This window comes from Thrips palmi, unplaced genomic scaffold (genome assembly GCF_012932325.1).
Source record: "Thrips palmi isolate BJ-2018 unplaced genomic scaffold, TpBJ-2018v1 HiC_scaffold_15, whole genome shotgun sequence".
NCBI lineage: Eukaryota > Metazoa > Arthropoda > Insecta > Thysanoptera > Thripidae > Thrips > Thrips palmi.
The window spans coordinates 11,337,234-11,354,294 of NW_023144624.1; the positions used below are offsets into that span (position 1 = coordinate 11,337,234).

The 17,061-nt window shown below is 49.5% G+C and overlaps 1 protein-coding gene across 5 annotated transcripts in view; it reads left to right on the forward strand.

The window, feature by feature from the left end:
• Positions 1–17,061, forward strand: part of LOC117641854 (glutamate-gated chloride channel) — a 48,114-nt gene that overhangs the window by 27,221 nt on the left and 3,832 nt on the right. For 2 of the 5 annotated variants that reach the window (XR_004587505.1, XM_034379549.1), the window contains exons 2-10: positions 3,658–3,726; positions 3,804–3,925; positions 8,565–8,632; positions 12,124–12,193; positions 12,602–12,755; positions 13,694–13,776; positions 13,851–13,985; positions 14,084–14,275; positions 16,100–16,329. Coding sequence is in view for 4 of the 5 variants with exons in the window: in XM_034379549.1 (XP_034235440.1) it covers positions 3,658–3,726; positions 3,804–3,925; positions 8,565–8,632; positions 12,124–12,193; positions 12,602–12,755; positions 13,694–13,776; positions 13,851–13,985; positions 14,084–14,275; positions 16,100–16,329 (1,123 nt within the window). In the remaining variant the exon portion in view is untranslated. The other 3 variants (XM_034379550.1, XM_034379551.1, XM_034379552.1) reach the window with 3 other exon arrangements.

A 17,061-nucleotide genomic window follows, 5' to 3' on the forward strand; every position in this document is an offset into this window, starting at 1 on the left:
CTTGACTGACACGTGCCTCGTCGCATATCTCGTCACACGCCTCGTCACGGCATGCTTCCGGTTCGCCACGTCGCTATCTGGCCACCACCTGTCCGGCGGCAGGTGATACCAGCGGCTGCTCCGCACTGCGCGGTGATGAGGTCGCACTTATCAAGCGGACACGGCATGCTCCCCCGATTTATTGGCTCGTAAATCAGCCAATCAGGTGCGAGATTGGAGACACGGGGCTGGCGGGGCCGACGGGCGCCGCCACGGCGCGTGGAAAACACATAAACGGCGGCAAACAGCTGCTGCGAGGGGCGCGGGCTGCGCAGGGGGGGAGGAGGGGTAATTCATTGTTTTGCGTGCACCCTGCCCTGCCCGGCCCCACGGCCCGGCCCGCTAGGCCCCGCCGCCCCGCTAGGCCCCGCCAGGCCCCGCCAGGCCCCCCGCGTGAACTCTGGACTTTCAAAGTCCCGGCCCGGCAGCAGCAGGTCTCGTGCCTAGGCCCAAGCGAAACGGGTTTACTCTGTCCCACTCTTGTAGGAGCGTGACAGCAAATGCCCCGCCATTAGCGGTGGGGTGGGGTGGGGCGCGCGGAGCACCCCCCGCTACAACTTGTACCGCCTTCTGCACACCAGTTGAATTGCTCCCACCTTTATTAATATTGATGATATTGCCATGAGTCGGAACGGCTGGCTGGGCTGCGCCATGGCTGCGCGCTCCGCGCCACTGCCATGCCTCATCCTGTCGCCCTCTCCCAGCCTCCCACATCAAAATGCACCGTGTCTGCCAATCCGATGAATATTAGGCCCGATGGGCCGCCAGCCGCCGATAGCGCACGGAGACGCCCTGGCGACGCCGGTGGCCACGACGGCACCCCTCGAAGTCTGTGCGCTCTGTAGGACGGCCAAGACGACGGCGGGTTGCGGTGACTGGTGTGGCTCCCTCCTCATCATCCCCCACGGGGCCGCGTCCAGCTCAGTCCAGCTGCCCTGGCGGACTGCTATTCACGATTGCTCCGCCAGCGTGTCGCGGATGAGCCGGGCTGCCAACCCCAACCCTGCCACCCCGGCGGCACGGATGCAGCCGAAAGGGCGGCGGACGCGGAGCGGCGCAGAGCAAAGAAACGAATTGGCCGATTCCGGTACAGCGGCACAGCGGCGAGGCAGCAGCAGCAGGGGAACCGAAAGAATTATTCCGCCTGAGTGCGCGGCGCGAGGCTCGGAATATCAAATCGCATTATGTAGTGCTGCCAACATCTACATAATTAGCTTTGTATTCCAAGGCTGCCAACGTAATAACAAGGAATGTTCCTTCCCGCACCTAACTGCCGCTGAACGTGCCCCGGTTGAGGTATTTCCCCGCTGCGCGCGCGGCGGGTGTCGGTTCGAAAAAGCGCGCCGTGCCGGGTCGCGCATATTTTTTCCCGCGCCGCCACCCTAGTTTGCGGCTGGCTCGGCCAAGGCAGGGCAGCCAGGCAGGCAGGCAGGCAGGCAGGCAGGCAGGCAGCCAACGGCCAACTTAGGTCATTACTCGGCCTGTCCTGGGCAGCGCGGCGCGGCGCAGTCACCGCCTTGCAGGATGCATAACGTCGTAGTCTGGCGGCGTCGTCTGGTGGCGTCACAGGTTATGCACACCCAGCTGCACCCGGCAAACTTTGTTTCCCGCTGCGCAACACAAAGAGAGCCAGCATCAGCGTTATCGGGCCGAAATAAAGCAAAGCAAATGCGAGCGAATGCGCCTGGTGTCCGTCTGTCTGTCCGTCCGTCCGTCTGTTCGTCCGTCCGCCCGAGCGGCTTGTTAGCATCCTCATTCTCGCGTAATTCGGGCCCTGTTCAGTTTCCTCTCACGCCCCGCCTAACACCCTTAACGTCCTTTACGTTTCGTTAAGTTTCGTCACGTTTCTGTGACGCCTCGTCACGGCCAGTCACGCGCCGTCACGGCCGGCAAGCCTCCATGTCCCGCGCAGACTCGACGAGTCGGGCCCGGACCGCCGCCGTCCGGGTCAGCGGCGGCAGTCTGCGGCAGTCTGCGGCCCTGTTGTTGCCAAGCCTTTTCTCTGGACATCACCAACATCCTCCAGTCATCATCGCATTAGGGGGGAATTTGCTGTCAGGGGGGATTTGCGGGAACGTCGATGCCGAGCCAAGTTATGAACGCTTGGGTGGCCCCAAGGGTGGCCCGCCGCGGCCTGGCCCTGCTGCGCTGCCTGGCCTTTGCACACATTGGACAGTGATGACGGAGTGGCAGCGGCCCGCAAACGGCGGAGGGCGAACCGGAACACCCGAACCGACGAACAGGGAGAAAGGAACTGTCCCGCAAAACACATTGCTAAGACGTATTGCTTGACAGGTCAATTTGAAGCGGCTGCTGATGCAGACCCCTCCCACTGGCGCCCTGGCTGGCCCGCCCTGGCCCAGTTCGCCTCGCGCGGTTCGCTGTGCCTATTGTGCAGTGCTCTTGTTGCTGGCATTTTTGTTGGTGTCTCGGCCCAAGACCCCCTCCGGGCCCCCTCCGGGCCTCTCCCCCTTTTGCTCTCCACCACGGCGACACGTGCGCAGTGCGCGGCGTGCACAGCGGGCCGCCCCCTCTCTGAGTAATTGCCCCGCCCCAGCGCGATTATTATTGCATTAGTCAAATAATTTTGTTTACAAATGCCGCCGGGTCCGGCGACCATTAACTACATTACGATCGCACATTGATTACCGTGCTGTAAAATGTTTATGCATGGCAGTCATTTGCGGGAGAAGAGAGAGAGAGAGAGAGGGGGGTGGGGGGTGGGGGGCTAAAGTCTATTCAACAACAACTTTGATGAGGAGGCCCGTCTTACCTGGTTGGCGTTTAAACGTTCCAGAAACTCCCGCTAATCTAAATGCGCAGCCCTGGGGATGGAACGAGCCGCCCAGAGGGCTCATGCTTTAATCTTTTAATGGAGCACAATCTCTGCCCCACCCCTATCTGTCTCACTCTCTCCCCCTGGAAAGGTTATCCCTTCCGACATCTGACGGTGGTCTTGTGCCGCACAATGTGCTTCCTCCAGCCTCAGGCCTTACCTCCGTCATGAGCAGAGCGAGCGAGAGGGGGCATCGGAAGGCAGTGCTGTTAAAGTTAATTTTTTTTGTTAACGAGTTAAAGTTAAGCCGTTAACCTAACCGAATTAACGTACTCGTTAAAGTTAAGTCTCTTCGGCATTAGTTAACGAGTTAACGTTAAATTAACGCATTAACGAAGTTAAAGTTAGTTTTACTTCTTGATGAACCGAAGACGTTGTGTGATTTCTTGATTTTTGACAGATTTTCAGTCCTCAAGATGCCAAAAAATGACTAACTTTCAAAACCTTTCACAAAAATTGAGGTCTTGTTCATTTTCTTTCACCCAAGACATAAATTCTACATATTGTATGACCCAAATGTCGGCAAAATATGCATACACAGATGAACAAAGTAAACGTTAACGGCGTTAAGAAGTTAACATTCCTACTTAACTTAACTCGTTAACGTTAAGACATTCTGACTACTTTAACGAGTTAACGTTAATTCGTTAATTAACGTTAACGGCGTTAAGTAACTTCGTTAATCGTTAAATTAACTTTAACAGCACTGTCGGAAGGGGTTGCTCTCGGGATGAATCATTGTATGTTTCTTGAAATTAATGCGCCCCTTTCTCTTTTTGCAGGGTCCCAACGACGGCGGTGCGGTGGATAGTCGTCCTTTTGCTTTTCCTTTCTGTCCTGCATTTCAGCAGGTAAGTACCACAACAGGCACGGAACGAATCATCACGCCATTCGGATCAATCGCACATTATTTTTGTCCTATCACCAGTGGCAACCAGTCCAAGAGCGGGGTAGCCAAGGTCAATTTCCGTGAGAAGGAGAAGCAAGTTTTGGACCAAATCCTGGGCCGGTACGACGCCAGGATACGGCCGTCGGGCGAAAACGGCACCGGTGAGTATTCGTGTACACTGTACACTGACTCCGTCTTCTTCAACGCAGCGCGTCGCAGAGCGAGGACTTTTGCCGCCGGGATATGACCAATCGCTCTGCCAATGCAAGGAGTTGTAGATTTCCAGACTCACTCAACGGAAAGTCGTGCTCTTTTTCTGTTTGCACATTTGAGGGCAGGGTAGCTCGTACCTGTGGAGGCCCTCTTTTGTGCGGAAGGCAAACGGACTTTTGAAAGGACGGGGCAGCCGAAGGCAGACGGAGGCAGGCGGAGGCAGCCAGAGGCAGCCAGAGGACGAAGGGAATCAGAAAGGGGCAAGGCGGGCAAGGGAAGCGTCGCTAAATCGTGCCTGGGCATTCTAATGGTTCTTCGACAGGGCGCCCCGCCCCGCCCTGCCTGCCTGGCCTGGGGCTCAGGGTGCAAGGGGTGGGCGGGGTCTTGGAGAGGGTCCCGCAGCGCAGCGCCACGCCCCGGGATGAAATTCCCCGATATTAGAGATGCCGGCTGAGAGTTCGTAATTGAAAAGACGGAGCGATGTGAAAAGGAGGACGAGAAAGCAGAGCGGCAGGGTGGGGCTATTGGCATGCTTTGGTAGTCATCAGTGGCGGTGACGATGCCAAAAGAGGGGAACAAGCCCAACGTGTCAACAAGTTTTATGAAAACGTTTTGGGACGGCCTCTGCTGGTACAGCGAAGCATTGCAAAGCATGGCAAAGCGTGTGGCCTGATGGGGGCGCGCGGCGGCACGGCGTTTGCGCAGTGTACATTGTACAATACTTAGTTGATTGCTAAGTTGGATGCGGCATTGTTGGCACGGCGCACGCAAACTCTATCCTGGGATTAATCAAAAGTTGGATCCGCAACGGACTCACCCTGCTCGCGATTCAAAAACGTTTGCCGGTTGATTTAATGAGGAATGCACGGTGACATTGTGCGTAGTTCTCGCTACGGACCTATCCCATCCGCCCCCCAGTCCGTCCCCTGGCGCGGCCGGCGATGGTGCTGTAAGCTGTTGAAGCGTGAACAACTCCTCTACATCAACAACAAAAACAATGCCGCGGAACAACCAGAAAACAAAGGCCCGGATCCATAGTGGTTGCGTTCAAAGTTCCCCCGTTTTCTTTTCTCTCTTTCTTGTCCTCCCCGCTAGGCAAGTGCGCGGCGATGGGCACGCAAGACCTTCAAGTCACCATCATGCGTCGCTTTTTTATCCAGACTGGACCAGACCTTGGCGTTGTCACTTTGTCTCTCTTTTCCTTTTGCCTTGTTTTCCGTGTTGCCAACTAACTTGTTTGCAGGGTGGATTGTTGTTGGCCTAGCGAAAAGGGAATTCTCTTGCTCGGTATGCTTGACTGCGAGCCTTGATTCACGTAAGGCGGGGCGGGGCGAGGCATAGTGGGGCACTCAGAGTAGGAAGGAACATACATCACGCGTGGCGGGTACAGTCGCCCACTGGGCCACGCCCTCAAAGTGTGCAGGAAAATGGCGGAAACAACACGAATCCTTGCAATGGCACCGAGGTAGAAGGCTGTCTGACAAATGCTTGGCTCTAATCTATGTTTTCTTGCAGCTAGCAGGCGGAGGCCGGCGGGGGTGATTCGTGTCAAATGCAATAAACATGTTTGTCTTGGCTCACGTTATCGAATCAAAGAAAACAGCAGAATCACGCAAAAGCTTAAAAACGATGCAAAAAGACCGTATCGACACGAAAGCAGATCTTTCAAAGTAGATCAATAGTAGTTCACTTCATTTGGACTGCTTCGAAGAACTAGCTTCTTCACAAAATCCAACTTTACTATATTTTTCACTATCATGGTTCTAAAAGTCACGCTTTGGCAAATTCAATAATGATTCGCAACAATGAAAAAAGTAAATAATTGACAACATTTTTGGAATTAGACTTGATGAAAATCCGTACGTAGTAGCGCCGCGGTTTTTTTTCAAGCAGTTAACAAGACGCACTTAAAAGACTTTTCTAACTCTACTGTATGTTTATAGTTGCTTGTGGCGGGCAGCCGTAAGTCCTCTTAAAACTTTATATTTTAGAATAAATTCAAGACAGTTGACTAGGCCACAACTGTGCCAATGGAGAGGGACGGCCGTGCCAGTAGAGTTTAGAAAGGGGTCGGTGATACGCTGGGGTTTTATTTCATTAATTTTGAGACAACGATGCTGCATTATGTGGGTGTCCCTGGTACCTTCCAATCACCATTCAGGAGAGAAGTACGTCCTCAAAATCCTCGTCGTATAAAGAAGCCTTACCTTGTACGCTTTCCTCATTTCCTTTCCTTCCTGTTTTCCTGACTTTCCACTTCTTTTTTTATCATTTCATTCTGTCACTTGAGTTGAGTTGAGACGCGTACCAAGTGATGCACATTATTCGTGCTGGGCACGCAAAGCAGAAACAGAAGGCCCTGACAAAGGCAAAGCTAGACTGTTACGTAACTCATCTCAACATGCATAAAAGTCTTTTCTGCTCTTCACAACGTATTTGTTTGTTTTGGGGCAAACCCCTCTAGATGGCCCAGCTATCGTGCGAGTAAACCTGTTTGTGCGAAGCATCGCCACCATAAGTGACATTAAGATGGTAAGTCTGGGTCTCAGGAAACCCAGGTTAGAAAAGTATCGGAGCCAAGATACGTCAAGCATACCACATAAATGACGCGTTTGTCAAGTTTTAGCGTCAAAATTTAAGGCTCCATTCAGTAAATTGGAAAACTACCACTGCACTAGTGGCTTCTCCAACCCTTCCCACGTCGCTGCTTGAATCTTTTTTTTACGTTTGAAAAAGACCGACCAACTTATAATTAACAAATAAAAGCACTAAAATAAGCATTCGGAATCGATAAGGTGACCTCTTGCTCACCAATAGAAAAGTGCTTTCGCGGTTGATGTCGCGATCAGAGGCATAAGAGGGTGGCTAAGCAGCCTTTATTGAAGATACGTCGCTTGCATGAGGCGATTCAGCGTGCATGGCGCATGAATGCATTCAGTCACGAGGTGGATGACCTCTTAATTATCGTGCCGTTTTTAAAACAACATAAATCATACGTTTCGGCATTGGGGATGATCAACGGCCCTAGAATTACTGCATGTGTAGAGGTAGACTTCAAGTAAGACTTGTAACATACTTTGGTTGTCAAGATACGGTCCATTCTTGGAACTTTTTCATAGCGGTGATGTGGATGGGTTGGAGCGCCTCTTTGTACTCGGACTAAGAATAGAAATTGTTCTAAAAGCAACATAGTTAAAGTTCGTCTCGTGGGCCGTATAGGTAAGATTCGTTGACCTTGTTATGCCTAGCACTGTACGCTCTAGTGACTAAAGATTAGAGTGAAATGCTTTCTGTTATTTTATGATCCTTTCCTTTCTCCTCCTATCAAACCTCCACGTTTCTTTTATTTTATGATTTCTGTCTCATTGTCTCTTTCTTACTCTTGCTATATCGTCGCCAGTTGCTTTTACACGCTCGGGTAAAGTCAGTTAAAAAACTACCACAATGTTTCAAAAATGTACGAAAACAATCAAGTTAATGTTTAATTTAAAATAATTACCCCGTATTAACATACATTTAATTAATTTGGTTAATGTTGGACTGCATGTTGCAAAATAGCTTTAAATAGTTACAGTTTCTGAAAATGGCGACTCTATCCTTGACCTCAGCTTCCTTCTCTTCTTCTTACTACTTCTCCTCCGAACAAAATCAAAGGACTTTACACCAACTCAGTGGGGTTCAGGTGAAATTTCTTTTAATCTTAGCAGCATCTTGGATGCTTCAATTTGTAGGTTTAGTGCATCTGGACGGTGTATTGGCGCAAGGCGCTGTAGGGTGAAAGGCTCCAAGAGTCAGGGTGTGACAGCCACACCCCCATTCTCAGAGACTCGAGTTGGGTCTCACGAGCTCTGTCACGCTTTAGGTGCATTTGGTTTTGTTGCGTTTGGTTCTCTGGCACGGCATCACATTCCAAATAACCCATTTTGACTACATAAGCAACATTGGTGAAATTATTGGAGGCAGAAAACCGGCAAGCAGCATTGTAGTTGTGTAGGCAACGGCCATTCTTAGATAGGCATGTGCCTTTGGATCTCACAGCTTTGTCAATCGCACATGTTTTATAGTCTTTCAGATTCAGCCCTGCAGTATGTGTGCACAGACTAACTTTACGGAATGTCATGATGTGTTGGAATCGGATTACAGCTTAAGCGTAGGCGTTTCCTTGAGCTATCTTTCGCGTGACTCAGATCGATTAGGAAAGAAATGAACATGGACTTCCTTTGTTTTGGCCCTTGAAGTGTACAAACAACATCAATGTGTTCAAATTGTTCAGGTGATAGCGTAAAAAACTTTAATTTGATTGGAATAATAAAGCAAATAAATCGCATAGTATTTTTAAAATGCATGATTTGTGTGACTTAAAAGCAGAACGAAGCAGATGAATCTGTTGATGGTATAGTGTGATGGAACCAACTCGTACTGCTTTATCTACTTTCAGCAGGCTAAAATTTGTACTTCTCCGTTCAGTCACTACATAAGCAACGGTGCTGCCATCTATACATTTGTTTTCGTGAACTTGAACCACGTAGAAACAAGTGGCGGTTATCGAACAGACGCAATAATCAGAACTTTTCTTTCTCGGCTTAGATGGGCCCGCGATAGTGGTTGTCAACATATTTGTAAGAAGTATCTCAAAAATTGATGACGTGACGATGGTAAGTGGTTCTGGCGGAACTCAAATCCATTGCTAGTCGGTAGACGTTGGTCATTGTAAGGCGAATTCATAGAACGTGTATCCTTTTCTTCTTTGCTATTGAATACAATCCTCGGCCCTCCAGACCTGTAACAACAGCTCAGCTCTAACTAACCGTGTCTTTTGGCACCAGCGTGCTTCAGCCTTTTCTTCTACTTTCGCTGGATTTAAGTCCGCTCGCTCTAAAATTAAATAGAAACTAAATTGGTTAGTGCTTACAGTTAGCAAAAAAAAAAAGTAAATTGCTTTACATTTTAAACAAATTCTTCCGCCCTCCAGCTTTTTAGACTGTTTACTGGCAGAAAAGCCCTGAACGCTTTTCGAAAAATCAGGCATGCTCCGTAGCATGAAAATATGCTAAAAATTTTCTTTGAAGGCGAACACGCATCTAGAGTGTGTGCATTCGCAGGAGATGGGAGAGTCTTATTAGGCTATTCATCGTTTAATGTTTACAAAGCTTTAAACGTCCTTTTTATACAGCGGTATGGGCGGAAGGCAGATAAGGATGTCGTAACAAAAAATATGTTTAGCTATCAGATTTACACAATTGTCACTTTCGTAATTAGTTTTAGTTTTAAATTTCACCATGCAATGTAGACCTTTACGCGCTCAAGGTAAAGTGCGCCATGCCACGGCGAACTGCAGGTAGAAATATTGAGCTTGGTGTTGTGGAACTCAAGTTGACTGTAGATTGACACCGTTCCGTGATTAACTCCAAATGGCTGAGCATGCTGCCACTTTGTTCACGTGCATCTTGCTTTTATACACTACTTGTTTTTGTATGTAAGCACAACAGGGAACGTCGAGGAGGAAGGAGAACATCCAGGGCTGAACATGACAAAGTGACAGCTTTAAGGGCATCCCGTCACTAAACCAAATATACTTAAGCTTAAATTTAAAATACAAATAAAAAAACCTTGTAAAGCTCAATGAACTTAATAAAATTCTTTTCAAAAATTAAAATTGTAACAGCACCGTGCGAGCCTATTTTGCACAAAAGTTTCTAAACATCACCTCCAAAAATATATTTGCTGATGAGGGTGGCGCTAAAAAGATTATTCTTCATAAAAGACTACACTTTGAACTGTGTATATTGAGAAAGAAGTGTTAGAGAATATGTCTCCTGCAGCGTAGGCATGCCTTTGAGGTTTCATGTGGTGGGTGTTTGTGTCACTGATAGGCATTTTTGAGGAGTGTAGATTTCCCAGCAATCATATGTGAATTGACGTGCACGACATTTAGAATTTTAGAAACCGGTTCATTGTTATCTCAAACTGATATGTCTGAATGCCCCTGATGGTTACACAAGCACCTGCATGAGTATCGACTTTCAGCACAAAGAGCCTCCTGAGAACCAATCGCGTATGATTCTACATTTGTTAATGTGTTTCTAACTCAAATGTCTTTGTGATTTTTGTGTAGAAGAACTCCATTCCAGACCCACCTTCCCATTATGTATTGTTTTGAGTTCAACGTCGATGCAAATGTTTTGGAGTCTACGACACCCCACGTTAATGTTGATGTCTCAATAAGTGCAAATTAGCACGAGTCCATAAACGCCAAAGACAAGAACTAATCAACCCTTCTCACGCTTTTAAACGTTTCACTAAATGAGTTCTTTCTTTTCGCCCGAGTAGAAGCGACGGTAGTAAACGTGAACATCTTTCTGCGATCTATCAGCAAAATAGACGATTATAAAATGGTGAGTCGAGCTCCACGCAAGACGTTAATCTACATTTCCCCACTAATGCATTATTGTTTCCTCTACCACCGCGGGTGTACGTTATAAAATAAATTTAAAACTATACAAACCACGACAGTCTTATGTACTTTTTATAAGGTTGGTTTTAGCTATAAAGCTAAGATAAATTAAAATCAATCTCTCAATGACAGCGTTTGTTAATACTTGCATCTGCGGTTGGCTGCTGGAAACGTAAATAACACTGCAAAAAATTAAAGCCCATTGTTCTTTTTTACTTGTAACACTGTGTGCTTCCAAGTTTAATAATCACATAACGCTTCAAACTGTTTAATTACACATCCAGCCACTTCCTACGGTCATATGCTTCAAACTGCATTATTTCTATATTCTCACAATCCATGTGAACTTTTGCATTCACCAAATGCCATCAACATTCTTGCACATTCAACCTGCTAAAGAAGGAACTTCAAACATGGCATAACTATGTTTTAAATTGGCAATGAAAACACCTACAAAATTATGGTGTCAAAATGTAGTTCACCGTGAAGGAGAAATTTGGGACATCCAAAATTTTTCCTGCTGCAGTGGGTGTTAATTTTTTCGATCATTCAATCTACGTCGAATCAATGTGGCATCGGGTTATGCGTGCATGGAGTGTTTGAATTACCCTTAAACATTGTCTCCTTTGTACATACTTCCCACTGAAAATTAATTGCTACATTTCTATTGTGTGTGCTTCGCAAATTAAAAAGTGTCCCAGAAATATGTGTCACCTTTTTTCTTGCTTAAACGCCAAGTAAAACGAAGGAACGACAATCGTTTAATTTGGAGGGGGAGATATTTAAAAGTGTACGCCCATAAACTTAAATACTTTCAGGATAGAAGAAGAGATAATACACAAAAGGAACGCCATATTTTATTGAGTAGCCAATATTATTCGACACACTACTGGTTCGTCGCACAGATAAAAATATTAAGACTTGATGAGTCGCTAAGACTACCATCGATTGCATTGGATGGCGAGTGACAGTTGGTATTGATCTCTACAACTACACTCAACCAGCAGTAATTGCACGTCGGTGGATTGCATGAAATGATAGACAATAATAGTATGTGGTTTGGTCTACAAAAGCATGTTGAGTTGAGGTGATATGCTCTGCGATTTTTAACGCACATTACTTAAAAAACATGTCGATGAAAAGAGCATATTTCAACAGATTTGCTCAGTGACCACACCAAAGCCTCTTGCACTGTATGATGCACGTGCATGAGACGCAAGACATTCTAACGCGAGAAAAGGTAAGAATTGACACCACCCAACACAGCTAGTGTTATTTTCTTTTGCAACCAACGTATCTGGTGTTCTTTTACTTTCGTGTCTTGTTTATATACAACCTGAGCCAACTTTGTTTCTGTTGACTGGAGAGGCGTAAGAAGTGAGTACAAGGCTTTGAGTGGTTTTGACGTTTCCTGTTTGTGTGTGTGTGCTCGCGTGTGTGTTCTTTTTACTACTGGTCGGACATATGTATCCGGATAGCGTAGCTAATAAAAGCCTTCATGATTTCTTCACTTTGCTTTCGTAAACAGTTTAATAAAATTATTCATTCTTAAATGGTTTAATTTGACCATTACATTATCGTTCGTAGTAAAATTGAGTTCAAATTTGGTTTTTTAAAATTAAAAGAAAAGAGTACAAAAAAATTGCCACTGTTCATGTTTTCTATCTTTTCATATAATACGGTTCATTGCAGGAATACAGCGTCCAGTTAACATTCCGTGAGCAGTGGCTGGATGAGCGACTCAAGTTCAATGATTTCGGAGGTGAGTCAGAGGGACGGAAGGGGCAGTGGGGCCCTGCAGAAGCATGGCGAATGATAGAGCAAATACTGCAGCTGAGCCATTGCTGCGAGAATCCAAAAAGTGCTGTTCATCCCGACTGACATCTGGTGACTAAGCAGCGTGGAGATACGGGGGGGGGGGCAGTAATGCCGCAGCCAGTGCGTGCATTGTTAGGCAGGCATTGTCAAATCGCGTCCCCCGACGCCCAGGACCGGGGCGCCAACTGTCCAGCGCTGTTCCAGCCGGACCGCAGTGCAACCGGAGTTTGACAGTGCGGAACGCGCTCAGGGGTCGGGAGGGGGAGGGGCATTGCGCCATAAAGCACCATTCGGTGGCGACCTTGCCGACGCAGCAATTGAATCCTCTAACAGCATGGCCTTCGTCTCGCAGGGAAAATAAAGTACCTGACTCTGACGGACGCCGCCAGGGTGTGGATGCCGGACTTGTTCTTCTCCAACGAGAAGGAGGGCCACTTCCACAACATCATCATGCCCAACGTCTACATCCGCATCTTCCCGTACGGCTCCGTCCTCTACAGTATCCGGTGAGTGAGGTGGGGAAATGATCGGCCGGTACATCCATCCCGGGCCGTCCGGGCGGGGGCTCTGGGACGCGCGGCAGCTGGCTGTCGTGTAGTCGTCACCGCGTCACCGCGGACGGGGATGGATGTCGCCTCGTCCGGAGGCAGGCAGATGGAGGCCGGTGGAGGCGGCCGAAACTTCGACCTCTAGAGTCGCTAAATAGGACACGAACCGAACGTGTGACCCCATCAATGAATTCCTCGTTCAGAGAGCAATTCACTGGTGGAGTGACACGTTTGGTCGCGACTCTGGAGCTCAAAACGCGCCTGAAGTTTTGGCCGCGTCCACGGGCAGGGGCGAGGTAGGCAGGCCGCGGCGGCCGCGTGCTCGGCGGGACTGCCTACCCGGGACTCCGCGGGCGCTATAGGCCGCGCAAGGCCGCACCACCGCGGGCGTGCCCTTGCCGCTGGAGTGGAGACATTCTGCTTCGGTGGTCAGGTCAGGTCGGTCGTACACTCTTTGTCCGACAGTGGCGGGGCGGGGGAATGCCAATGGGAAAAGGGGGGGGGGAGCAGAGGGAGCTAGCCACAAGGCGCGGTGCGGCGCGGTGCGGCACTCACGAACGCAACGGCCAGGCCAGGCACGGCCAGGCACGGCCAGGCAGCGACGGAAGGGGCGGCCTGAATAATTGACCGGCGAGCGAGTGTGCCACTCCAGGCTCCTCTCCTCACCTTTGGGCCATGCTCTCCCTCGCACGCACACACACGTACACGAGCGCGGCGCTCACGCAAGCTGGCGACCGTTTTTCTTGAGGCGTACTAGCCGCGCACGTACACCCGCGTCAAAAAGTTATGGCACCAAGTACACTGCGCTGCACGCACGCGGCGACCTACTCCGACGGGTTGCGGTGAAGCGGCGGCATGGCCGAAAAAAAACTAACAGACTATGTTCTCTGTTTCAGCATTTCGCTAACGTTATCCTGCCCGATGAACCTCAAGCTGTACCCGCTCGACAGACAAGTGTGTTCTCTGCGGATGGCCAGCTGTGAGTTAACGTATCCATTTCAGTATTCCGTGACTTTACGATTCGGGGTCCATAATTTGATTGTTGTGTTTCAGACGGCTGGACCACAAACGACTTGGTGTTCCTGTGGAAGGACGGCGACCCCGTGCAGGTCGTCAAGAACCTACACCTACCACGCTTCACCCTCGAGAAGTTTCTCACAGACTATTGTAACTCAAAGACTAACACAGGTGCGTAGTCCCGTCACACCTCGACACGAGATGGCGGAAATGGAGCCGGAACCGTGGATCTGGGCACAGCATGAATACGTCGGTTTCCGTGTTCGCAGGAGAGTACAGCTGTCTCAAGGTGGACCTCCTCTTCAAACGAGAGTTCTCGTACTACCTCATCCAGATCTACATTCCCTGCTGCATGTTGGTCATCGTGTCCTGGGTGTCCTTCTGGCTGGACCAAAGTGCTGTTCCGGCGCGCGTCTCCCTGGGCGTCACCACCCTGCTCACCATGGCCACGCAGACCTCAGGTACGACCGCCCCGCCCCGCACCGAGGCGCTTTCTCGGCAGTAGAAGGGAAGTGCCGGAGCGACGCCCAGCGACTTGGCTCGGCCCGCCGGCAGCGGAGCGAGAACAGCGAGAACCAGGCGACTTTTCCTTGTTTCCCACGAACGCTCTGCCAAATAGCTACAGCCCTTCAGCCCTCGCTTCGGCTAGCGGCCCTACAGGGCCTGGAGGGCCTGCAGGGCCCTGAGCCGCTATCCGACCCCCTGATCCCTTATCCCTTCACTTCTCGGCGCGAAACGTGAAAACTTTGAGCACGGCTCGCTTGGCCGTAAAGAACCGGCAACCTACGCGTGCACGGACCGCCGGCCCGCCCAGAGGCGGCGGCCAGGGCCCCAGGGGCGGCGGCGCGCAGTTTTAAGGGGGCACACCAGTGAAAATCGTCGAATTTTGGCTTTCTTTTTTATTTCATCTTATTTTTCTTCTATTTATCCCGAGTCGAACGCCGCAAACCCCACCCCTAAATTCCAATAACTTTGGGTCGTGCACATTTTTTAAGTTGCTAAAAAGGTTATTATATTTGCATATTTTAGACCAATTGTTAACGTTTAGGTTTTCCACTTAAAGTTCAATTACAAAACCCTTGAACCACCCAAACGCAGTCGTAAAAAGGAACATTTTGGCGCAAACCGAACTAAAATACGTGAAAAGGCGCATTTATAATCGGCAAAAAACACGTCAAATCTATGTTTCTACTTAAAGGGCTTTTACTCAAAACACCCTTTTTGTACCTTTGTGCCACTCTCACGGGCGCAAAAATTGAGATAATTCAATGCGGTTTGCGGCAAAATGTTTGTTAAACTTGCGTCTATGGTCTGAACCTCGGAAATGGCCATCCCATAAATAGAACGTAAGCAGCAGCCATGAAAGCGCGAAAAAATTGGTTAAAAAAATTGTTTCTATTTTTGCCTTCTGAAATAACAAATTCAAAATTATTCTTTTAGCATGCCCGTGGTTCAGACCATAGCCACATGTGTCCTGGTGAGAAATTTTCAAATCCCGTGCTCGAGGCTCAATCCAGAGAGGCGGAATCGTGGCAGGAGTGAAGCAAGGTCGCAGAAAAACGAAGTGCACTGGCGCTCCGTCTTGCCATCTCCACCCCACCCTCCCATACTCATATTTCTTTCTTTGATATAATTTGAGCCAGAATAAATATCATCGAATACATTGGTTACTTTTCCCAGAATGATCGATTTTCGAAACCTCTGCATTTTCACTGGTGTGCCCCCTTAAGAGTGAACTTGTTGGTAGTACTGCAATATGTCAGAGCGCGAGTGCTTGCGGCCGAAGCCCCCTGCGCTGCGGTGGACCACCGCGCCACCGCGCCACTCCGAGGCGTCACATATATTCCCCCAGGGCCTCTCTCGAGTGCTGACCCACCGCCACGCCCGCCCGCCCGCCCGTCTGAGGTTTCGCGTTCGCGGGGAAAGGGGGCAAGGGGGAGGGGGGGGGGGTGAAGAAAGCGACCCACTTGTGTTTGAACCCACGACCGCTGCGGTCCAGCGCGGTCCGCCGGGTGAGGGGTCATCATTCGAGGTGGACGTGTGTGCCCTCCGCGACCTCGCAGCCTCGCAGGAGAGAGGCAGGCAGGGACGTACACTGTTCAAATAAAATAAGAGAAGAAAGCAAAAGTATGCGTAGGTCCGTTTGAAGAGGCGTTCACCCAATGAAATAAAGCACTTACAGCTCGTTTCCTTAAAAAAAAAAACGCGCTAAAACGCGATGAATTTGAGTACGCCCTCCCCTTGGCCTTTCCTAACTGCAACGCGCGCTCTGCTCGGCTCCGCAGGTATCAACGCCTCGCTGCCGCCCGTGTCCTACACCAAGGCCATCGACGTGTGGACGGGCGTGTGCCTCACCTTCGTGTTCGGCGCGCTGCTCGAGTTCGCCCTCGTCAACTACGCGTCGCGCTCCGACATGCACCGCGAGAACATGAAGAAGCAGCGCGCCGCCTGCGAGGCGCTGGACCACCCAGACCCCAGCGACCTCATGGAGGACGGCAACACCACCTTCCCGATGGTAAGAACGACAAGAAACAACAACAAACAACAACAACAACAACGAACAACAACAAACAACAGCAAACAACAAAAAACAACAAAAACAAACAAACAAAAACAAACAAACAAAAACAACAAACAACAACAACAACAAACAACAACAACAACAAACAACAAACAACAACAAACAACTACAAACAACAACAAACAACTACAAACAACAACAAACAACTACAAACAACAACAAACAAATACAAACAACAACAACAAACAACAACAAACAACAAAAGAGATGACTCCGAGACTCACCAACGCCGCAGAATCGTTTCGTCGCGCTGGTCCTGTCGCACTGATGGCGGGGTGCGAGAGAGGCGGAGCGACGAGACGCTGCTTTCTCGCCTGACGCGCCGCCGCGTCCCCAAGCAAAGGCGAGCCAGGCCGAGCCAGGCGAACAAGGCCGGGGCAATCAGGGCCTGGATTACAAATTACAATACGCTAATGAGAACGAGACCCAACGCTCGCGACGCCGCGGCGCTCCGTGACAGACTGTGACCTCCAGCGCGTCGTTGATTGAATAACAGAAGTAATCAAAGCCTCAAAACGCGAACGAGTCACGTTAGGTCGCCGACTAATCTTGAAAATTGCCTCTTTCATCATCGCTTTCCAAGTTGTTAAACAAATGAGTGCAAACAATTTGAAGAACAAGAGGGACGTGGCGGGGAGTGTGGAGTCGGCGCGCGGCGGCGACCAC